The 24,970-nt window shown below is 44.3% G+C and overlaps 1 protein-coding gene across 1 annotated transcript; it reads left to right on the forward strand.

Moving 5' to 3' along the window:
• Positions 1-24,967, forward strand: ndufs1 (NADH:ubiquinone oxidoreductase core subunit S1). The gene is made up of 19 exons (XM_088930321.1): positions 1-64; positions 636-718; positions 2,402-2,493; positions 2,738-2,845; positions 3,512-3,588; positions 6,352-6,433; positions 8,155-8,285; positions 9,055-9,240; positions 10,187-10,321; positions 10,722-10,836; positions 11,949-12,094; positions 12,894-13,022; positions 14,309-14,438; positions 16,945-17,105; positions 17,580-17,734; positions 18,041-18,216; positions 19,576-19,710; positions 21,972-22,044; positions 24,615-24,967. Exons 2-19 carry the CDS (start codon positions 640-642, stop codon positions 24,704-24,706), a joined length of 2,202 nt encoding a protein of 733 aa, XP_088786447.1. The 5' UTR covers positions 1-64; positions 636-639; the 3' UTR covers positions 24,707-24,967.
• The last annotated feature ends 3 nt before the right edge of the window (positions 24,968-24,970 follow it).

Raw genomic sequence — 24,970 nt, forward strand, 5'->3', positions numbered from 1 at the left:
TTGCCGAAGTCGCCATACTGGTAGAGCGCCGCTGTTCTGGTCTAGAAGGCCAAATAGCGACAAGGTAAGATGACCAAAACAGACCTCTGAAGTTGAAGTGATTAGTGTGTGGGCGTGCAGATGCTTACTTTTTAAACAGTCGTCAAGCTACACTTAAAAGACGTTGGAGTTTGCTGTTTTCTACAGGGAAAAGAAGGGGTTTGTTATCTCTTTCTGTGCCCTTGACTCTTCAGTTATGTAGCTTGCAGTGCCCTGCAACAACCTGAGCTCTGTGGTGTAATGGAAGAATTGAATATTAATTAACTTGTGAGAGCTAAAATGTATTTCTTTGTGAGCTGTTGGTCTGCCTCCTGTTTACCAAGTGTCACTTTGAATGTCGGAGGTTCTTATCATTGTACACCCCAACATTTTGTGTTGTAGTCCTAATGCTGTTCTTTTGCACACAAAGTGAGGGGATGCATTAGGTAGCTTTGGGATTTCATATTCTAAAGAGTCTTGAATGGGTAGAGCCGGACCGTGTTGTGTTAAGACATGGGATTTAGAGTCGTGTGACCTTTTTGCCGTTTCTGGGTCGTCTGTGTTTTCATGAAACCCATTCTTCTAGTGTCAATGTCTGATGTGTGTTTTTCTTCCAGCGACATGTTGCGTTTACCTGCGGTGAGACGTGCACTTGCAGGGGTTGCCCGTTCCCCAGCTTGCATAAGTGAGAAGAACAATGGTAAGCAAAAAAAAAAACAGTGATCTCTAAAGCTGAGCACACAAATGTAAACAAGGGGAATGTCCATTAGACAAGTGTTGCCTGGGGTCTTTCCGGCTGTTCATCTCTCTTGGTGGATGTTGCCACTTTGCGGTGCTTTAGAAAGACAGTTCTGCCTGGGCTGTTGCCCTGAGTGGCGTTTAGGAGCACCTGTATGTACAACAGGAGCATTGATGTCTTTGGGTATCCCAACCCTGTGTGGCAGCTGTAGTGCTGCTTTGATTTTGCTGTACAAATCCGCATTGGTGGAATAAACGACGCCACTGAGGATCCGTGCTTGTGCTTCCCAAACTCTTCCCCCCAGAAAGATCGGCCGTGTGTGGTGGAATCGGAAGAGATTGCGTGTCAGCTCTTTCCAGCACTTCAAGCAGATCAACCGTAGCCTTCGTTGAAACAAGCTCATAGGCTGGTTACGAGCTCACGTTCACAAACAAATTGTAATTGGGAGAAAAAAATGAGTGCTGAATCTTTTCCTGTACCACAAGCCTTGTGAGATGTTAAAATCATGATGCGGGCTGAATACAGTGCTGAGTAGCGTTATTTGAAACGCTTTGCAAAATAAGATAGTAGTAGGACTTGTTTTCAGTCCAGACCCTTAAATCCTTTTGCATTCGTTTCCCATTATGTTTACAACCCCCATCAAATAACATGATCCTCTGTGAGGGGCATGAAGAATTTTTACAGGGCATATCTTGTAATCCTACTCAGCTGGGGGAATATTCACAGCCCATCTCATCCTTCTTGTTAGCTTGATTTTGCACACCACTGCCTTCATCACAACCTCGACTGGAGATAATCTTCTGTTTGTTTCTCTCATTTCACCGGTTTCAATAGGGTTAAGAGATTGTTCTTTTAATGGGGCACAGTAGTGCAGTGGCTGGCATTATTGCCTCACAGTGTGGGGGCCCTGGGTTCAATTCTGGACCCGGGGTGACTGTCTGTGTGGAGTTTGCATGTTCTCTCATGGTTCTTGTGGGTTTCCTGCAGGTGCTCCGATTTCCTCCCAGAGTCCAAAAACATATTGGCAGGTTAATTCTGGGAAACCTGACCCTGGTGTGAGTGTGTGTGTCTGCATCCGTGTGTGCCCTGTGATGGACTGGGGTGTCGTCCTGGGTGGACCCTGCCTAGTGTCATTTGCTCGCCTGGCTCTGGCTCCCCCTCAACCGAATTGGATGAAGTGGTTAAAAAATGGATGGATGGGAATGTGTACTTCTCGTTACTTTAACAAAAAGTAACAAGGGAGTGGCTAAGGATCTGTGCCCGTGGCCGGCAGAGGAATCCTACTCCGTTGGGCCCCTGAGCAAGGCCCTTAACCCCAGCTGCTCCAGGGACGCCGTATAAATGGCTGACCCTGCGCTCTGACCCCAAGCTTCTCTCCCTGTCTGTGTGTCTCATGGAGAGCAAGCTGGGGTCTGCGAAAAGACAATTTCCTAAAGAAATTGTATATGGCCAATTAAGTGATCTTATCTTATCTTACTTAGTAGGAGGAACTCGCCAAAGCTCTTAGTTAAAACCTGAATTGGAAGAGGCAGCTGGAAAATGGTGATCCTCAAGCCAGCCTTGCATTTGCATACCGCTGGGAGACTGATTTCAAAACGAATGAGTAAGAATTCATTGTGCTGGGTTTCTCGTTTGTGTCTGCAGTCCGCACCACAGCTACAGCAGCCAGTAACCTTGTTGAGATCTTTGTGGACGGAAAGCCCCTCATGGTTGAACCAGGAACTACAGTGCTTCAGGTGAGTTCGTATTCCGAAATGGTTACCATCTTGAATATCAGTCTAAACTTTGTGAGACTGCAGGGGTATTGTGGTCCATATTTGTATGGACAGTTCAGTCCACTTTTGGAAATGTGGGTGATGAGATTTACACATTTTATTTATCCTTTAAATGGTGAAGTAAATTTTGGAGGAAAACAAATACTAAGTATTAAGAGTTACCTGTCATTTAATTCGGACCCGACTGATTTTTTTTTTTCTCTAGGCCTGTGAGAAAGTTGGAGTTCAGATTCCACGCTTCTGTTATCACGACCGACTCTCAATTGCTGGAAACTGTAGAATGTGTCTGGTGGAGATTGAGAAAGCACCCAAGGTACGGGTCTTCCAAATTGCATGCTTTCGAAACCAAATGATAAGTGCAAAGGATTTTGACTTTTAATACATGGAGAAAATCACTTGGGTGTATTTTGAGTTTTGGTGTTTAAATGTCCGTTGAAAGACCTTTTCATGTGGTTTTGTAAAAGTACCTGCATATCAAAAGGATTAAAACATTTGTGTTCATTCCGCTGTGATCAAGTAGGTTGGATGTATGAGCATCAGGTGTTGCAAATACCATTCTTTTCAAAATAGCAAGGCTGCGCGTTTTGATTTGAAATTCTCAAAAATGTTTTCATCACGGCTGTTTAGATGGCTGTGATTCAGAAATGTTTTGTGCTGAATTTCTTATTTGAGTGTTTGAAGTGCTTTCTACATCTTTGTTATTAATGGCATAATCACGCAGGTAAGCATTGTGATATTATCTGGCAATTAATACCACCAGTAACTGTTAAGGGAAACGTTGCCAGCTGGAAGATAATTGGTAAATTTGAGGAAACTAAAGAGCTGACTAATTTAATGCACGTTCAGAAACGATCACTTAAACTCTTCGTCTTTGTTTCAGTGGAATCTAGGTGGCAGAAATCTAGAAACACGTCTTTCATGGGAGTGTCAGCACGGGTCGTAAAATGAAACCGTTTCTAATGCTTTCTTGCTTTTTCAGCCCGTGGCAGCCTGTGCAATGCCGGTCATGAAAGGTTGGAATATCCTCACAAACTCTGAGAAAACCAAGAAAGCCAGGTGAGGTGGAGAGCAGGTAGTTCTTTCCTGCCCTGCGTTTGTGTTTTCCTGTCATCCCGTTGCGTGTTTTCGAAGAACAGCTGCTTTTTATGGGTGTTATGGCCTGTGGGGCCCAGTGGCGGCTCGTGGTCGGCGGTTTCCCGGGAGACCGGAACATTTCCACGAGGAAGTGCGGTCGGGATCACCTTTTGGGTGGCTCCTTCCTTTGCCATTCAGGCACTCAGCCACTCAGTCATCCTTCGGCTATTTTGTCCTGAGCCCCCCCCCCCCCCCCCCCCCCCCCATCCCCCATCCTGAAAGGGCGTTCCGTCTGTGCTGGAGCTCCGTTTAATGATTACAGATCCCAGAGCCGGTCTGCGATTTGGACATCCGGCGCTTTTCCAGTGTCCTCCGCACCAGCCTTCTCTGCGGCTGCATCAGCCGCTACCCCAGTTAGCAGTCTGCTTCGGCGGTCTCTCCGGTTTGCCTTGATCTGACAGCCAGTTCCCGGAACCGACCTGCTGTGGTCTGTCCAGCTTTGCCTCTGCCGTTCCTTTATTCTCACAGCTCCTACAGCAACAGCGGTCAACGAGCAGCCGGTGGCCGGTCTACCTGCCTGGCCTGCCGCCGTCTCCTCGGTGTGGCCCACTCCGGCAGCCAGTCCCTGCGCTAATAAAAAAAAAAATAATAATGTTGCTTTATTAGCCCTATACAATTTCTTGCATTAGGAATTTGTCTTTTCGCATACCCCAGCTTGCTCTCCATGAGACACACAGACAGGGAGAGAAGCTTGGGGTCAGAGCGCAGGGTCAGCTATTGTACAGCACCCCTGGAGCAGTTGGGGTTAAGGGCCTTGCTCAGGGGCCCAACGGAGTAGGATTCCTCTGCCGGCTGCGGGATACGAACCAGCAACCTTCCAGCCACAGGCGCAGATCCTTAGCCACAGAGCCACCGCTCCACCCAGGACATACCGCCCAAACAGAGACTTGAACCCTGGACCCTCAGATTAAAAGTCTGATGCTCTACCGACTGAGCTACCCTGCTGCGGTCTTCGCGGCATCACAGGCTACGAGCGAGCGGCTCGTCCCAGCATCCCCCTGGTCTACAGCTCCGTTACTCGGCACCACGCCAGCATCCATCCGGTCTCTGGAGCCTGTCCCTGCAAGCAGTGGCCACACAGACACGCAGGCCCTCACACTGGGGACAGTTTTTCAAGAAGCCGATTAACCTACCAGCATGTCTTTGGACTGCGGGAGGAAACCGGCGCACCTGTAGGAAACCCATGCAAGCACGGAGAGATCATACAAACTCCACACAGACAGCACCCCAGGTCCAGAATTGAACACAGGGCCCCACAACTGCGAGGCAGCAATGCTGACCACCGTGCCACCATGACGGCAATTTTCGAACCTGCTTTGTTTAAACTGAAATGATATGTTACGCAGGCAAGCTTGTGGAGAGTTGTAGGAAATTATTGCGATAAAACGTGGTAGTATATATTTGTAACAAAGAGCAACAGAGTATAAGATTACTTTATGAGCCATATACAGTTTCTTGCATTAGGAATTCGTCTTTTCTGTTGAAGACTGAAAAAGTTTAATTGTTTTAACCTGTTAGTGCAGAGTGCAGAGCATTCCTTTAAACCTGGAGATCTATCTGATTGCATCTATTCTAGAGCAACGGTATCTTTATTTGTTGATGTGTTGGCCAAAATTGGGCTGTCACTTCAAGTGAGGTATTACTAGTGCTCTGTACAAGTGTAATAAAGTTAAATTCTTTAAATTCTGCCCTTTACAACTATATATCCTAACATCATAACATTCTTTTTGCCTATTGTAATGCTTAGCCGCGGAAAAGGAAATTCTATAAAATATAGTTGGTTATTAATTCTTAATAGCTTCTTTCAAATTCAAGTTTATTGTCATTATACTCATATACAGGTATATGGTATAACGAAATGCTATTTAGCTAGCTCTCAGACATAAGTAGTACAAAGAAAAAAAAACAACAACAACAACAATACAATTGTATAACAAAAGAAAGACAGAGACAACAGGCAGTGTGCAAAAAAACAACAACAGGCAATGTGCAAAAAACAATAGCTTCTTAACCCTTAGTATTCTTCAACTAAAGTTTGTGTTTTTTATGCCTGAGTATAACACCTTGAAGTTTATGTTAAATGTAATCTACCATGTTTTTGCTTAAGTTCTGTGTCTTTTTGAGTGGTCTTTGCTACTAGGCAGTGTTTACTTACTCTCCTATTTTGGTATCCTCCATGGACACGTCTAGTTAACTTCAGGTACCAATAGTAAACTCTTCCGTATAAATTAGGAAGAGCAGTGGTCCCTAGTATTGATCTCTTTTAATTTATGTTTTCAGTCTCTTCTGCATTAGCAAATCCTTTGCACAAGGCAACAATGTCCAAGGTTTTGAAGGAGCCTCTGTTTTCGCAGCCCGGTGGGTTGTGTTGAAGAATAACTTCCAACAACCTTGCTGCCATTCCTGCAGAGTCAACTCAAAGAGTACATGTAAAACCTTGATGTGTTGAAGTGTAATACGAATGCCGATTCGTCAGGAGTGCCAAAGAGTTCTCATTGATGGTTGTTGTGGTCCTTCCTCCTTGCGCGTGTACCTGAAATATTGAACAAGGCATGTGAGGTGGCATTACCTGCCAAAGTGGGCAGAAGAGCAGTTTGTCCTTTTGTGTTTCAAGCTGCAATATTATTATTTTCTTCTCCTCACAGCTGCGGTTACAATAAGCACCTTGTTTTGCTGTCTCCTCAGAGAGGGAGTTATGGAGTTCCTGTTGGCCAATCATCCCCTTGACTGCCCAATTTGTGATCAGGGCGGAGAATGTGACCTGCAGGTAAAAAAAAAAGGAATACTCTGGATTTTCTGTTCAAACAGTTTAGTCCCATTCTCTCGGTTAACACTATTGCTGAGCTAGATTCAATTCTAGAGTAAGCTGTTTTGTTGCATCAGTTTTGTTGTTATAATGTAATGTCTGCCAGTTTTTGGGGTTCAGCTGTGATTTCTCCCTTGTCACCAATCATCCACAGCCTCTTTTTAATGTATTGCAGTAGGAGGGCTTTCCCAGACGAATTGTGATTAAGAGTGTAGTTTTCATTAAAGTTGAAATGCAAGGCAGTGTGGTCTGTGCTCATTTTTGTGAGCAGTTCCAAAAACAAACATGAAAAATTAATGCGAGTTTGCTTTAAGAACAAAACCTTTGCCTCTACCTAAAGGACATAAGGAAGGTTGGTTTAGGGTTAGAGAGGACATAGTTTGGCACATCTGTCTCATTTGGGTACTAATAGCTACTTGATCTCAAGGTCATTTCTAGCAGTTACTTGCAGGAAGGACAAAGGCACAACTGATATTCTTATTGAAGACAATTGACAGATTTGAAGTTTTTTATTAGAAAGCTTTTATTGGCAGCGCCTGGTATTGTACAAATACGTGATAATTACTGTTTCACCCACATACTCAGCCCCCTACCTCCAAACTGTTGTATGGTTGTAAGTTGATCTTTTTTTTTAACAACTGAGTCAGTGAAACTACAAATCAAAGTTTGCCATTTTGTTGCAGTGGAATAAATGAAGGCTTGTAGGTTTTTGTTTTCAGAACCTGCAGAGACTGATTGAGTTTTCCTGTGGTGTTAGAATTATTTCAATAAGGAAGTCTCTAAACGTTTTGTAAAGGAACAAATATAAAGTAAATTATGAAAGAAATGAAACTTTTTATATTTTTAGACTGTGCCACCAGTACTGTTCCCTTTTCCATGAATCTTGAAACCCATTTTGATTTACTTAGCTGTACAAGCCAACAAAGACTATATTTATGTAAGGTCTTAACCAAAGGCACTGTAACTGGGTGGATACCGATATATTTCTTAGATACTTGAATTTGAATATTCAAATAAACATTTGCATACTTGGTCAAACATTTGCATACTTGAGTTCAAACATTTGCATACTTGAGGTCAAATATTTACATATTCAAATATGTATTTGCATGCTCAAATATTTAATATTCAAATACATGAACTGTCCCATTTCAAAAATACCAGTAGATGGAACATTGTAAAACTGGTTTCTCAGTTTGTAAGTATTGTCTGAACACATTCAATTCAAATTCGTTTCTTTTGTAACTTTCTGGGTAACTGTAATGATGAAGGCTTAGAGATTAAACCGTTAAACGCACACCTAAATATTCGCCATGCAAATCGGCAACTTTCAGTTATTTTAAATTTTTATTTAGAAATAACTTGAGAGGGCGGTTCAAAAAACACAAGTAACATGCCCACGAATTTAAAATAAAAAACTGAGGCTGATGCTGAAAATAGGATGCGTTTCTTTTAGTAGGACTGTGCATTTTCCTCGGCTTTGAAAAGGGAGTCTGTTCAGGTAAGCAAATTGACCTCATCTGCTTTTCTGAGCGCAGATGAGGAGTTGAACTGGTCGGTCATTGCCGTCTGGGTATGAACTTGTTAGTGTTCAAGGTCATTTTAGAATTGTAAGGCTTAAGGCCAGCTGGTGGTTCTGTTTTACTGTGGTTTTTAAGTAGTAGTGTGTTTTTTCTCTTCAGGACCAGTCTATGATGTTTGGAAGTGACAGGAGCAGATTCACAGAGGGGAAGAGAGCAGTTGAAGACAAGAACATTGGTCCTCTCATTAAAACCATCATGACTCGCTGCATCCAGTGTACAAGATGTATTCGGTGAGCCATCTGGAGGGTTCAGACCTCTGTAAAGTGTTTGTGAGCACATCATCAGTGTGGTGAAGCATTTTTAAGACACCGTTGAGTGAAAGAATACACTTTACTTATTTAGGAAAAATGCCAGGATGCAGGTCTGAAAAAGTACACCCTGTCACCAGCGCCCTTTGGATATCCTACACACTGGGCTGCAGTCTGACTAAAACTACCTTTTTTTTACCGACAAAAATACATGATGCAAAAGTTACTTAAGGTAATATTAAAGAACACATACATTGTCAGTGCAGTGTCTTATCTGAAAATAAGTTCTGAAAAAGAAAACTACAGGCTTTCCCATGTCCCTCCCAAATCTTCCTGGACAGAAAGGAGTAAAACTGTAGGAAAGACAGACAGAAGATACAGAAAAGAGCAGCGTAAAATACGAACTTCACTTAAACAGTCTCTAGGAAACAAAGAAAAAGTGGAAAGCCAGTCCTATCAACATGAAAGCTTTTGTATACATTTTAAAAATAAGAACAAGAGAATTTGTGTCGGACAATTAATACTGTGTCATTTTAATAGATTTCTAGCCAATGTTTTAACATTTGAAGGTGCAAGAAGATGCTTACAGTGCTAAAAAGGACATACAGGTACTTTTGTAATGATTGCAAGACACTTTAAACATGGCTGGAGAATAAAAGCAAAATGTAATGTGAGCATCTGGGCAATTTGAAGCAAACATACAGTATGGAGGGGCAAATGTTTTTTGGGGGGTTTTGTTTTTTTCACGTAGTTTTGCCAGTGAAATAGCAGGAGTGGACGACCTGGGCACCACAGGGAGAGGGAACGAGATGCAGGTGGGCACGTACGTGGAGAAGATGTTCATGTCCGAGTTGTCTGGGAACGTCATTGACATCTGCCCCGTGGGAGCGCTGACATCGAAGCCCTACGCCTTCACTGCCCGCCCCTGGGAGACCAGGTGAGGCATCGCCCCAGCTGCAGTTCAGAGCCGTGGAAGCTTTCTTAGCCAAATCTGTGCCACATCATGAAGCTTATTCTGGGATGGTGCTTGCAAGGGGGGCAGTGAAATAAATAATAATAATAATAATAATAATAATAACATCACTTTATTAACCCTTTACAATTTGCTTTAGGAATTATCTTTTCGCATACCCCAGCTTGCTCTTCATGAGACACACAGACACACAGAGAGGGAGAGAGGGAGAGAGCCTGGGGTCAGAGCGCAGGGTCTGCCATTGTACGGCGCCCCTGGAGCAGTTGGGGTTAAGGGCCTTGCTCAGGGGCCCAAAGGAGTAGGAAATGACTGAGGAAATGAATGAGAAATGACTGTCGCACATCATTGTGCCCACTTAAAAACCTTTAAGCTGGTGCAGTGATCGTATACTGGCATCTTCGATAAGTCCATCCATTTTCTAACCACTTCACACTGTCGCGGGGGCAGGGTGTGTGTGTGTGTGTCGGAGACCGTGCTGGCAAGCAGCGGGCGCAAAGGTGGGGTACACCCTGGATGGGACGCCAGTCCATTGCACAACACAGACACGCACCAGAGCCAGTGTTCCCGGGAGCCATTTAACTTACCAGTGTTTCTTTGGACTGTGGGAGGAAACCAGAGCACCCAAAAGAAAACCCACAAGAACACAGGGAGAACATGCAAACTCCACACAGATGGCACCCCAGGAATTAAACCCAGGGTCCCAGTGCTGCAAGGCAGCAATGCTCACCATTGCGTGCCCCCCCTCTTCTGTAAATGCTCGGTCGTATCCTGTTAAACATAATTTCTTAAATTAGTAGCCAGTGTGAAAGAGGGGTTTGCACTACTGCATCTCAAGACAAAGTTTTACTGATGTTAAACCTGTAGCAGGCACGTGAAGAGCTCGTTAATGGTGAGCTGTCCACATTGACAGGAAAACGGAGTCCATAGACGTGTCGGATGCAGTGGGCAGTAACATCGTCGTCAGCACACGGGGAGGAGAGGTGATGAGGGTCCTGCCGAGACTAAACGAAGATATTAACGAGGAGTGGATCTCCGATAAAACCCGGTAAGGCAGAGCTCTCGTACGCTCCATGTGCGTCTGATCAGCCGGATGCGATGTGCACGTTTCTTTAATAGATTTTAAAAGTGCACAAGACGTGAACCTTTCACGATGCCTAAATAACACGCAGGTAACATCTTAGCTGTGATAGTTTGGAAAGTACACTGTTTTTCTCCGAGGCGAAATGTAAATTGCGGCCTTTCAAGAATGCTTTAAGTTAAATCGGTCTTCCCTGGAATTTTAAATGTCACTCTGCTGCCTCCAGAAACACAATAAGTGAATTAGTGCACACGTGTTAAATGCACTGATGGGAACTGATGCCTGAAATGTGGGTTCCTCTTGCATTGACCTCCGTGCTTCAGAAAGCTGCTGAAGTGAGGGTCCTATGTCTCCGTTCATGCTATAGATTTGCCTATGATGGCCTGAAGCGTCAGCGGCTGACCCAGCCCATGGTGAAGGATTCCTCCGGGCAGCTGGTCCCCACTTCCTGGGAGGACACCCTCGTCCGCGTTGCTGGAGCGGTACGGATCCCACCAGAACCCTTCAAGCCGCTCGGGCTTGGCGTTCCCACCTCAGCTGCCCGGACTAGGAAGGAAGTGGAACTGCACGTTCCGTATTTCAAATTGCCTTCCCTTTCGGAAACAATTGAGTTATAGTTTTTGGGTTAAAACCTCACGCGGTAGGTAAACCAAATAAATCGCAGGACAACCGAGTGAAAAGTTTATTTTAAAAAAACTTCTTCTGTGAACATTTTTTCATTTGATGGTTTTTAAGAGCCGCAAACATTTTTTTCTTTTTTTTGTGCTTTTTTTAAGCTTTCTGCTTCAGTCTGTCCTTTCAGAGGTATTTTAAATTCAAAGGGGTCATTTCGATGCCTTTATTTAATTGGTGTTCAGTGTTGGCTGCAAGAAACACGCAAGAAACACGCGTGTAAATCTTTTTTTTCCCCACTTTGCAGCACTAGAGCTGAGACAGTGGAGTTTGTGAGTTTAGACTAGAGAACTGACACTTTTTCTCCATTTGCCTGCAAGGGCCAAGTCAGGAACAGGGGGTTTTTGTTGGCTGGAAAATGCTTAATAAGCAGTTCATATCCTTCAGCGATTCTCCACCTGTCAATAGTTTCACACTTTTAAGGTCTCCAGAGCGTAGTCCGCCAGGTGAGCAGGCTTGATTTTTACCAGGGATCTGCAGTTGCTCTCTGCTTCCGTGTAAATCATTTCTCAACTAGTCAACCAGCCAGCAGCCCGTGACGAAAAAAAAATAATAATTTCACGCCCTTAAATGTCCTAACCGCTGAAAATCTGTTTAAATGCAGTGGCTGTGGAACGTCTCTGTTTTCACTGCTGGATTAGCTTAAAGCACCGCAGAGCAGCTCTGCGAGCTACATTGGTTTTAGGAAAGAGACCAAGGATTTAATGGGCATGCAGACTTTCTCATGCTTTCTTTCTCATGCTCATACTTTCTTGAACTCAGCGTTAATGTTGAGGCGTATTGCCAGAGGGGAGAGCTGTATCTTGAACGTTCACTTGGGATTTTCATGCTCAGTCGGTGTTAGGACGGCTACTGACAGAATTTTTTCATTTCCTGTGGGCTATGAAACACTCGGTGAGAGGATTTGGTTTCTGCCTTATAGCTGCAGGGAGCCCAGGGGAAGGATGTAGCAGCCATCGCAGGGGGGCTGGTAGATGCAGAGGCCCTGGTCGCCCTGAAGGATTTGCTGAACAGGCTGAACAGTGAGACTCTGTGCACAGAAGAGGTGTTCCCCATGGCTGGCGCCGGGTAAGACGCACTGCTTAACCGCGAGAAATCGGATGAACGGAGAAGTCCGGGAACGTCCCGTTCTCCCACCCAGCTTTTCCCGCAGTTTTTGAAAGCAAGCTTGCGGTGTTTTGTTGGTTTTTTCCCCGTTCGGTTAGCCGTTGTGCGCCGCGCGCGTTGGCATCTCGCCTGGCCGTTGCTTCTCCTGCTGGTTCGCTCTTGTGTTCGGTTAAAAACCGAGGCCTGGTCAGTACCTGGATGGGAGACCTGGGAAAAACTAAGCTTGCTGCTGGAAGAGGTGTTAGTGGGGCCAGCAGGGGGCGCTCACCCTGCAGTTCATGTGGGTCCTAATGCCCCAGTATAGTGACGGGGACACTATATTGTAAAAAGGCGCTGTCCTTCGGATGAGACGTAAAACCGAGGTCGTGACTCTCTGTGGTCATTAAAAATCCCAGGGCATTTCTCGAAAAGAGTAGGGGTGTAACCCCGGTGTCCTGGCCAAATTTCCCATTGGCTCTTACCAATCATGGCCTCCTAATAATCCCCATCTATGAACTGGCTTCATTACGCTGCTCTCCTCCCCACTGATAGCTGGTGTGTGGTGAGCGTTCTGGCACACTATGGCTGCCGTCGCATCATCCAGGTGGGGCTGCACATTGGTGGTGGTGGAGGGGAGTCCCCATTACCTGTAAAGCGCTTTGAGTGGAGTGTCCAGAAAAGCGCTATATAAGTATAAGCAATTATTATTATTATGAAAAAAAACCAAACAAACAAAAGACTCTCCCCCCTTTTTGTTTTTGTTACTGTTGGTTTGTTTCAGCACCGACCTGCGATCCAACTACCTGCTGAACACCCGTATCGCGGGCGTGGAGGAGGCCGACCTCTTGCTGCTGGTGGGCACCAACCCGCGCTTTGAGGCCCCGCTCTTCAACGCCCGAGTGAGGAAGAGGTCGGTAGCATTCAGAGTCGAGGGAGACGCAGCGCTCGGCAGAACGCGGCTGTTGATACGAGGCGACATAGCTCTGGGAGGCCTTCGCCGAGAGATTTTTAAAAATGTCATACCGTGGAGTGTTTTTTCTACCATTTGAGCGCTTTTCAGGTCTCCAGAGCGTAGTCCGCAAGATGAGCAGGCTCGAGTGTTTTACTAATAAAAACGAGGGGCTTGAGAATCCAAATTTTGAAGCCGAGGCCGCCATTATGTTCTCCACGTGAAACGCACTTCATTCAACCCAGGTTGTGTCAGATTTCAGTTAAATTCAAGATTTAGATTTCGGTGGTCACGCCTAAACATTTCAACGTTTTAAGTGCGTGGTACACATTAATGTAACTTAACAGAATGTATTTCTTTTTGAACAAATTACTGTTGAGAAATGAGCACACTTGGGAACGTGTAATCTTGAAAGGGCACTTGTCTGGAGCACAGGTGGAGCCAGACCTTGCTGTGTCTGGCATCTGTGAACCCGCAGGGTTGTCTTTGAGGCCAGCTTCTGCTGTTCCTCTGGTGTGGGCACAGTGTGCCAGCAGAGTGAGAAAAAGAGGTGTCTAAGAGGACACAAGCGACCCCATTCTCACAATTGATGCAACATTTGAGCTCCATTAAGAATGATAAGTCCAAGCTGGGAGGAGGGGTATAAACGTATCAAGAGAGGTCAAGGCACAGACTAAATGCTTTCCGTCAGATGAAAAATATTCTGCTTTTGCCCCCGTTTCTTCTTTTAATACAGAGAAGGTAATTTCTTGAACACTACTTGAAGAAATAGGGGAGAAAAAAGGAAAAAAGTAGTTTAAGTTGAGCATTTCTACAGGGATAGATTACAGGCTTTACAAAGTAGTTTATTTCACCGAACGTTGTGTAGATATTGTTGTTGCAGTCTGTCAGAACAGTTTTGCTTCTCCACATGGGATAGATAGCTGTATAACATACTTGACGTGTTATATGGTAATGGTATCTGACAACAACAGTTCTCATTGTTTTGGGGATTACCGGTTTTGTAGCGTTTGTTCTTGATGTGTGGGTACCTTTTATAAACCTAGGGTGAAGCAGTTTCTCTACCTGATCTGTTTCTGTGGCAATTCTGCTGACATAATGGCTGACTGTATTCATCAAATCACATAGCCGGCTAATACTTTCATAAGGTATGAAACAAGAATGGCAATGATAATTAGAGGTGATGTGGATGAAAGACATCTGTGGGCAGTTGTGCTTTAAGCTTACACTTTTTTTTGTCTTGCTAGCTGGCTTCATAATGAGCTCCAAGTTGCCGTTGTGGGCACCAGTGTGGACTTGAGGTACACCTATGATCATCTTGGGGATTCTACTCAAGTGCTGCAGGATATAGCCTCAGGAAAGCACCCTTTCAGCAAGGTAATCTACGTGCTGTAAAAATATTTTATAGAGTAATGGTGTGTAGATGTTTAGGATAAACCTTGTTAAATCAAATCAAAATCAAATCAAAGTTGATTTATCAAACGCACAACAATACGGCGTGCAGCAGTAGTTGCTGGCAATGAAATGTATTTTTCTGCGAGCTCACAAAAATTACAAGAATCACAAAAATCACAAAAACACAAAAATCACAAAATTGATTTTTGAAATTGAATAAAACTCAATATGAGAAGAGCTGTTATGTGTCCATGGTGTATGCAATATATACATGTAGTGCAGTTATGCTGAATATAGTTAGAATTGTGTGTCCATGTAGCCATTACAGGTGATTTGCTAAAGGAGCTGCAGGTTGGCTATTTAGCAGTCTTATTGCCTGGAGGTAGAAGCTGTTCCGTACTCTGTTGGACTTGGACCGAATGCTTTGGTACCGTTTACCGGACGGTAGGAGGGAAAACAGTTTGTGACTGGGATGACTGGGGTCCTTGAGAATGGACCTGGCCTTCTTCAGACATCGAGCTGAGTAGATCTCCTGGATGCTTGGTAGCTCACAGCTGGTGATGAGCTGCGCTGACTTCACCACCCTCTGCAATACTTTGCGATCCCGTGCGGAGCAGTTCCCATACCAGGCAGTGATGCAACCAGTCAGGATGCTCTCAATAGTGCACCTGTAGAAGTTGGCCTGGATATGTGACGGCATGCCGAACTTCTTTAGCCTGCGGAGAAAGAACAGGCGCTGCCGTGCTGTCTTGACCACGGTGTTGGTTTGGTGGGTCCAGGTTAAATCCTCTGAGATGTTAACTCCCAGGAACTTAAAGCTGCTGACCCTCTCCACTGCAGTCCCATTGATGTGAATAGGTTAGCAGTGCCATCATCTTTTAAACTGACCTTCTCAAATCTCAGAAGTTAAGAAAGGCTGAGCCTTGTGAGTACTGAGATGGAAGATCTCTAAGAAATAGCTGGTCGCTGCTGGTGGTGTTGTAGGTGGTACTCTTGTATCTGGATTTGAATTTCCAAATCCTTGTTTCTTGATCTGGGACACTGCTGTCCTTCAGATGAAATGTTAAACTGAGATCTTGAGTGCTTGGTCATTGACGATCCTATTTGAAAAGTGGGGGGGTGGTGACCCCAGTGTCCTGGCTACATTCTACTCTGGACTTGACTAATCAAGCCTAACTCAACCTCCCCCTTAATTCAATGGGTGAAGCAGTTTCTTTGCCTGATCTGTTCTGTGGCAATGCTGCTGACATAATGGCTGCCTACATCACCCGAGTGAGCGCAGTTAATTCTTAAATCTCAAATAAACGTGTGCGGTGGTGGTTTCTAGTCAAAAGTATTGTTTTTTTTGGTAACAAATGTCATATAAAGCTTTTACGAATGTTGGGACCTTCCAATATAGCACTTGAGTTCTCTCCATACAAAATGTCCTTTGCATGCTAAAACTGGTCGCAGAAAGGAGGCACAACAACAAGATTGCCTTACACCTTTTTTGTAATAATGCATCGTCAGTTTATACATCTTTAGCATAGGCACCATGCAGGACAGCTTCACTATGAATGTAACTTGCATGATTTGCCGGTATCCCGGATGTTCACCCAGCTGTGCTGGATAGGAATTTTTGGCAGCTGTTGGATCTGCAACCAGTAGACTAACAGACAGCTGAGACGTGTCGCTGAGCAGAAATGCTTTGCTGTAGTTTGTTCCCAGGACATATAAAATGGCTGCTGGTTGCACTGTAGGAATTGGAAGCCATTTTCATCTGGAACTATCGATGTATGATGTTGCGAATATTGTTTGTGCAAGTTTAAAAACAATTTGTTTGGTATGATACGTTTTTTTTTTTTACATTATATCTTCCCGGACCATGTCCCAGTCCCTAACTTTTTTAGTACTTTATTCCAAAGACCAGGGTACCAAGCTAATGCGTTTTATACTGTATGTTTCCGCAGACCTTCGAAAACAGCATTGGGGAACTTTCCTGGATGATTGCGGGAGGCGCACGGTCCGCAAATGAAGAGAAACTGATTTACTGCCTGGGGTGTCTCGTTTTGGGCAGTAAAAACAAGAAAAGACCGCTGGCAGCGTCTGTTATGGGCGTATTTAATTAACCACCGGAGGGATGGGAGGGCATGGCAGTCTGTGGGCTTGGAGGACAGAGCAGACCCAAAATGAGAAACCCCAGGCGGTAAATCGGTTTCCCTAAAGATCCAGAACATGCGCGTGCCCTGATCATCCAAGATTTATTCCCCAGTGCTGTTTTCCCAAGTTCAGCGGACACATGCAGTATAAAATGAATGAGTTTGCTATGGGGCATTATTTTTTCCCAGACCACGTCCCAGTCAGGACTAACTTTTCTAGTGCCTTATTCCGTAGAAGGGTGATCTGCAACTCGGACGTTGGTAGAAAGGCGGTGTAGGGTTCCTGTGTTGGCATGCTGACAGGCGGTTGGTTTGGAAGAAAGCTCACGGCAAAGCCCGTGTCTGTGCAGGTTCTGAGCCAAGCAAAGAAGCCCATGGTCGTGGTGGGCAGCACCGCCCTGCAGAGGGGAGACGGGGCCGCCATCCACGCTGCTGTCTCCGCTATTGCTGAAAGCGCCCGGGCCAGCAGCGGGGTCCAGGACAGCTGGAAGGTCCTGAACGTCCTCCACAGGTGGGTCGCTCATCCCTGCGGCCCCTGCTCTGTCGCACACGGAGCCGATATTGAGAACTGTGACTAGTTGTGTGCAGCTGAGGGGTAGGTGAGTTCGTATTCCGGAGGAGAATTGCGGGGATTACGGCGGTGGAGCTGGAGTGTTTTTTCAGCTTTTGTAGAGTTTTAATCGGCCGGGCACAAAAAAGTAATCTGCATTTTTTTTTTTCTCCAATGACCTCTGTTGGATCTGCATTTTTTAACCAAATGTGATCAGAAGAAATGCATTTTCCGTGCACGTTCATTGAATATCTATGTTTATGGTTCAATATTGCACACATGGGAACATGCAGGATTTGCAAAAAGCCTGTACTGGGAAAGCCCCCAAAAAAGCCTGATCCAGTTACTGATTTAGATCTTTTTACGAAAGAACGACTTTTCCTGAGGTTCCTGGGAAACCTGCCTCAAATAAATCTGTCTGTATCCTGGCGCCAGGGTTGCTAGTCAGGTGGCAGCCCTGGACCTTGGCTACAAGCCTGGAGTGGAGGCCGTCAGGAGGAGCCCTCCCAAAGTGCTGTTCCTGTTGGGCGCTGATGCCGGCTGCGTCAGCAGGCAGGACCTGCCCCAAGACTGCTTCGTCATCTACCAGGGTAAGAGCAGCGGAAAAACGACGAGCCAATCGGCCATCTGGTCAACGTGCCACTATCTCCCACCAGTCTGTTTTCATTGGAACCCGTTTCTTTAGTGGGGTCGAGTGCTCTTGAAATTCGTGCTTGCGAGTCAAGTGAGGACCTCACCAGAGAGGAAAGAGCTTACCCATTTCTCCATCTGTGTTACGGCAGTTAACGTGCTGCGGACAAGGCGGTGCTATATTTGTTTTCCATTTACCGTATAAGGCGACCGCGCATTAGAAAGGCCTCGCCTCTCATCCCCAGTTGTCATCTGTCCTCCTTTAGGCCATCATGGGGATGTGGGCGCCCCCATGGCGGATGTCATCCTCCCGGGAGCTGCCTACACGGAGAAATGCGGCACCTATGTGAACACCGAAGGCCGAGCGCAGCAGACCAGAGCGGCAGTGACCCCACCTGGCGTGGCCAGGGAAGACTGGAAGATCATTCGGGCCATTTCAGAGGTACCCTGTTAACACCAAGCTGAAGACTTATCCAGTGATATTAGAGTGAACACCAAAAATCTGGGAAAGATCCATGCCTGTATTTGTAGTTACGCGAGGATAGCATTTTTTTACGATCCGAGTGACTAAATGGGTAGAGTACAGCAGTATAGTTTGTCCTCCAACGGAAATAAGGAGGAATGTAGCACCGTCTTTAGTCTTTATCTTAGGATACACTTTGAAGAAAATCAGTACACCAGTATTTAAGCAGTATCTGTGTCTGGGCATGTGCAGTAAGTCTCTTTATGGTGAAGCGATCCATCTCACCTGCAGAGCTAAAGTAAAGGTTGTTTAAAAAAAAACAATGCCATTTTACTTTTGAAGGCTTGTCATTTTACCAGACCACGTATTCGAGAGAGCACAAAAATGTGGGAAAGATGCTTGTATCCTTGCATAAACTATAAAAACCCTTTTTACTATACAAGCGATTAAATGGGTAGAGTACAGCAGTATCGCTTGTGCTCCAGCAGAATTAAGGCCCACGGGATCTGGAATGCTATGTGAAATGTTCAAACATCCTATGAGCTGGAGTCTTCTGGGGACGAATGTAACATTGTCTTTAGTCAGCGCTGGAGTACTGCAATTCACTGGGATGTTATCTTAGTTTAATAATTTAGGAAAATCAGTACACTAGTTTTTTAGCAGTAAATGCTTATTCCATATCTGAGTACATGCAGTAAGTCTCTTTGTGGTGCAATGATCAATCTCACCTGCGGAGCTAAAGTAGTTTTTTTTTTTAAAATGCACTTTTACTTTTGTCATACTAAAATACAAATAGGTTATACTCTATTATATAATTAAAAATAAAATTCCTTCAGATCAGTCCCATAATAGTAGAATGAATGGATGCCTTTCACGTTAAAATTGCAAATTTTGCCAAAATAGTTCAAACAGGGTCAAAATTAAGTACTTAATGCGCTTGATAAATGCTATGTTGATGGAGGGGTGTGGCTATTTTTTTGACTGTATTATTAACAGCTGGAGCAAAGAAATGGATTTGAAGAGCTTGAAAGATGTGAGGTTGCCCCAAGAAACTAGGGTCATATGTAGTTTTGGGGGGGGCATTCTGAAAACAAGCAATACAAACTTAACACATCCAAAGATTTAGAGATCAGTTGATTATTGAATGTTTTCTTTGTAACTTGTATGAACTGACCATCCGGCTCGTTTGAAAATGCAGCGCGTCTGTTTTGTACAATCAGTCCTGTAACAGTGTGGTTTTTAACATGTAATTGATTCCAGTTAAATGCAACCAATTTACACAGAAGAATTAAGCTGACTACAAGGTTAAAGCAGTTCGCCCGGTTCTTGGTTTTGTAGCTTGCTGGTGTGACTCTGCCATACGACACCCTGGATGAAGTACGCGTCAGGCTCTCCGAGGTGTCTCCCAACCTGGTGCGCTATGACGATGTCGAGGGGGCCAACTACTTCAAGCAGGCTCATGAACTGTCCAAGGTCTGTACCGTTTCTTCTGCCTGAACCTTATAATAATAATAATAATTGCTTACAGCGCTTTTCTGGCCATGATTGGTAAAGGCCAGGGGGAAATTTGGCTAGGACACTGCGTAACACCCCTACTCTAATGACCACAGAGAGTCAGGACCTCGGTTTTACGTCTCATCCGAAGGACGGGGCCTGTTTTTTTACATTATAGTGTCCCCGTCACTATACTGGGGCATTAGGACCCACATGGACCGCAGGGTGAGCACCCCCTGCTGGCCCCACTAACACCTCTTCCAGCAGCAACCTTGGTTTTTCCCAGGAGGTCTCCCATCCAGGTACTGACCAGGCTCACACCTGCTGAGCTTCAGTGGGCTGCCAGTTGTGAGTTGCAGCGTGATAGGGCTGCTGGTATGGCAAACCTTGATCAACACTTACCTACAAATGAATCCTTCTAACAGAGGGGCAACACATATTTTTCAGTCTTAAACTGTTTTGTCTTTTTGAAAAGGTTTGCGCCACTTTCAGTCCTACTGAACTGTGAAACATCTCATTTTAAACATCCAATATACATTGCGCGTCAAACACCGCGCATCACTCCATCCGTGCACGTGTGCATTAAATGTTTTAGGGATCATTTTGGTAAAGTGATGATTTGGGACGACCACAATTAGCTCGTATGGCATAACGGAAGAGCACAGAGAGGAACCTAGTGTATGTGTGCTATCTAGTGAGAAAGGTGCCTTTTTGCCATCGATGCATTGGAACAACACCTCTGGGAGATTCGAGAGCAAAGAATCCTAGTCCTGCTGCTTCGTGAGTGTGGCGCAGGTGTGCAAGCAGGGACCAAGTGTGATGGAAACTGAAACTTGCAGTGATCGATGTGCACCTGACTGCACAGTGCTGCGTTGATCCAAGTCCTGGGATCCTGACTTGCAGCCCTTCCTTTGGGCTAATGCTGACTTGACAGCGTCCCAGCAGGAAAAATACACATCATCCTGCTCCTTTCTTGCAAGACGAGACTTTGATAGCTAAATGGCTGCGCTTATCGCCAGTCTACCAGCCGCTCCGAGCATTTGTGTGGTTCGCAAAATGTTAACTGAATTAAGCACACAATCGTGACCTTTGTGAAAATACTGCATAGCTGCCACATTGTCGCAAGCTGCTGGTCTTGCCATAGGCCAGAGCGAGACTGGCACGAATTGTGTTCCTTCCTGCTCACTAGTCTCTGTAAAGACTAATGTCATGTGATGTACAAGCGAATACGTACAGCAGACACCTCACCGCAGAAATGTTCCAACATGATCTGCAGGCAGAGTTTAACAAGTAAGTAGTATTTGTCGGCAAAACCACCAAGAAATTGAGAGCAATATTTTTGGGGGGTTTAAAGAGATGTATTCACAAGCCTGCTTGGTTACAATGTAAAAATGTAACACGTCATCAGAAGTTTGGTTGCCTTGTTCTGAATCGCAGGGTACGATGCTGTGCATACCTGGAAATGTTGTCTATTTTGGTATATAAATTGGAGGTTTTACATGTTACTGTGAACATTTTACTTTCATTATGGTTTGAAATGCACTCATCCATGCCGATTCTTTTAAACTCCAGAATATAGAAATATCATTGTGCCCTTTAAGGCCATGCCCATATGATGATGAAATACTGATACATGCCTTAATTTCATTGAGATCAGACTCTCGTAACACTTCAAAATGTACTTTGCAGAAGCATTTCCTTCCTCTGTACATTGCACTGGCTAACTGTGAGAGATAGTGGACATTCAGGTTCTCCTGTTCATATACAGTATAAATGGCCTTATCGCACGAGTATAGTTCAATTATATGATGACTGGGTTCCACACTACGTATAACATGTGCAGCAGAGTGTCTTTGGAAATTCGCTTCATGAATCTATCACAGAATCTGCCGCTGTCAACCCTACTGAATCTTTACACTGAAGCATGTAGTTTATAATTAAGTTTTACATGCACAGATTTTGCTTTCTTCTTGTAAATACACTTGGCGCGGCATTGTACTTTGCAGAGTTTCAAATTGGGTTTCAAGAGGAAAAGCTGCAGACTGACTATTTGGCTTGGTGCCATTTTGTTCTTTCACACGGAAAGACTCCTGAAATGAGGGCTAATCTTTTCCAGGAGGTTGCTGGGCGGTAGGCAGAGTTGCAGTTACAGCGTGTTTTGTGCAGTGTTGTCTGCCCAGTCCACACTGTTCATGTACTACCTAGTCAACTGGCACCCTTTCTTTTTTTTGCTTTTTCAGGCAGTCAATCAGACACTCCTCGCAGATCCTCTGGCTCCACCCATGCTAACAGTTAAGGACTTCTATATGACAGGTATGAGGCCCTTAAATGTTCATTATTCACATGCTGTGGTGAAAATGCAGCACATTTCAGTTCCTTTGAATGATAAACATCACTGTTGGTTTTGTAATCCCTATTCTTTTTTTTAAATGAAATCTGGGAGGTTTGGTGTTGTTTTAAAAAAATGGCACTGTGGAAACACTAACATTTTGATTAAGACATGTATTACTATAGAGTTGTTTTATTGTTTAAGTTAAAGTATGTTCTGCTGAAAAGCTGGGTAACATTTTCTGACATCAGAAATGAATGGGTGGAAAAAAACAGCTGCATTTGCACTTGTTTTGGAGGCCAGCAGTTTTTAAACAAGTAGAAAAAATATATCATAATGTGATCAGCATGAATTAAACATCCCACTTTAAATGCTGCAATTCTTTTTATTAATCAATACCAGAGATAAGAGAAGTACAGGTTACAGGTTTCGTTTTAATTACCTTGAATGAGATCAAGATAAAAATTATGCTGGACTTTCATGGAACATTTTTTTGTAATGGACGAGTGCAACACTGTATGGCATAAATGAAAATAAACTAAGAATAATTTAAGCTCATGTTTTCAGTGTGATAAATAGTTTAGATTTTAGTCCTGTAAAACACTATAGTGTTTTGCCAAAAAATGCTCAAGGTACACTTTGAAATATCACAAAATTGTGTAATAAACATTGCTAAGGTGTTGAAGACATTCAGTAATACCAATGTATCATTGTGCATAGTTAACATCAGAGAGCTCTCCAGGGACTGCAAGAAAAAGGTCATTGATCTCTATACATTGTGTGATTGCTATAAAACAATCCCTAAAAAGCTGAAGCTCCCTATTCACACTGTAGTGCTCAATACTAAGAATATTTAAGGCAACTGGAATGGTGCCAACCCAACCAGAAAGAGAACACTTGACCAGTGGCTGTGAGTCGAATGCTTTATGTCGCGCCTGTAACTAGAACGGCAGCAGTTTGCAATATCCACCTTACACTAGCATCTTCAGGATACAAAGGTGGAGTCTTTAAAAAAAAACACTTGCTCAAACTGTGAAATTTATATAATAATAAACTTTATTTTATATAGCACCTTTAAAGTTGGAACCAGTAAAGGCTCTTCTAAAGAAGAAGGTTTTGAGTCTGGATTTGAAGGAGTTTAGAGAAGGTGACTCTCTGATATCCTTGGGCAGAGAGTTCCAGAGCTTGGGGGCATGACAGGAGAAGGCCCTGTCCCCCATACAATGTAGACGGGCTTGGGGGGACAGTAAGGAGAGCAGAATTAGAAGAGCGAAGGTTGCGAGGTGGGGAGTAGGACGATAATAGTTCAGACAGGTACTGCGGTGCCAAGCCATGCAGAGCCGTATAGGTGAGCACGAGGATTTTAAAGTCCACACGGAATTTGACAGGAAGCCAGTGCAAGGACTCCAGGATAGGAGTAATGTGATCACTTGCACTAGACCTGGTCAGGATTCTGGCTGCCGAATGTTGGACATACTGCAGTTTGTTCAATGTAGATTTAGATACCCCAGCGAGTAGAGCATTACAGTAATCAATTCGAGAGAACACAAATGTGTTGATCAGCTTTTCAGCCACAGTTAGTGATAGCATAGGGTGTAGTCTAGCGATATTTCTGAAGTGAAAAAAAGATGTTTTGACAATATGCTGCACATGTGGGTCGAATATTAAGCCAGAATCGAATATCACCCCAAGGTTTTTCAATGTAGACTGAGGCTCAAGTACAGAACCATCTACAGATAGGGTTACAGGATTGGCTTTTATGAAGTTGATGGGGGGGAGCCAATAAGCATGACTTCAGTCTTGTTGAAGGAAATGAAGGACATTTTGAGTCATCCAGGTTTTTATGTCAGGGGACCAATTGAAATGTGTCAGGGAGTTGATTGTTTTAGGGAATGTTTTGCACCTATGGGTCCCGGAGACCTGTTTAAGATAAAGGGAATCCTGAGTTTACTATGCACCAGTACATTTTGCCCAAACACTGGCTCCTTCTGTCAAGAAGCCGAAGCTTTATTGGCCATTGGACAGCGCTCCGCAGCATAAATCCCCATCGGCAAAAAAAAATATTCTCACCCGGCCATCTCGATTCTCCTGGGATAAATGTGATTGATCGTTTCTGGATCAAACTCAATATATTATGGATGTGAGGAACCTAGCACAATCTGGAGGAACAGTCAAAATCCCCCCTCAGAAGTCCTGGAACCTCATAGAACACTACAATGTTGTAAACCAAGGTGACCATCGTGACGACTTTCAGGAACTTAAACCATAATAGGAGCCTGTTCCTTCCCCCAAAGGACTGTGGGAGAATTGAGCAGGCTGCCCAGCCATGTGGTTGAAGCCGATCCTTAGATCAATTAGCTGCTAAACAAGCTAGACAGGCCAATAGCTCGCCTCCCATTTTGAACCTTTTTTTTATGTTCTTACGGCATAAGGGACATTGTGCAGTGCTGCTAAAAGTGACACTTTAACATTTTTTATTTGTTTAAGCAATACCAGTGAGGCAGTCTGTAAATCTTTGTTAAATGATGTTTTTTCCCCGTTCTTTCCCCCTCAGATCCCATCAGCAGAGCCTCGCAGACCATGGCAAAGTGTGTCAAAGCTGTAACGGAGGGAGCACAGGCAGTTGAAGAGCCATCCATCTGCTAAAAGTCCAATGTTTAGAGACTTGCACTTGTCTCTTGCACCAATTTTAGGCCATGCAGAACTTGTAGCTCAAAACTGAAGTTTGATTTCATCAATACATCGTGTGTGAACGACTGTGTGACATTTCTTTATATGTTGTGGCAGTCTGCTGGTGGCACTGTAAATTAAAGTTGAAGTTGCATATTCAAGATTGGGAGAATGCTTAATCCTTCACGTTTAACTGGTGTAAAGAAATGTAATAAAGAATAAATACTTCAGCCTAAATAC

Source organism: Atractosteus spatula, chromosome 13, assembly GCF_055471065.1.
Source record: "Atractosteus spatula isolate fAtrSpa1 chromosome 13, fAtrSpa1.hap1, whole genome shotgun sequence".
NCBI lineage: Eukaryota > Metazoa > Chordata > Actinopteri > Semionotiformes > Lepisosteidae > Atractosteus > Atractosteus spatula.

Coding starts and splice junctions, on each gene's coding strand:
- ndufs1 (XM_088930321.1), top strand. CDS start 640: ATGTTGCGTTTACCTGCGGTGAGACGTGCACTTGCAGGGGTTGCCCGT. Junction 2,494..2,737: donor CAGGAACTACAGTGCTTCAG/GTGAGTTCGTAT, acceptor TTTTTTCTCTAG/GCCTGTGAGAAAGTTGGAGT. Junction 9,241..10,186: donor GCCCGCCCCTGGGAGACCAG/GTGAGGCATCGC, acceptor CCACATTGACAG/GAAAACGGAGTCCATAGACG.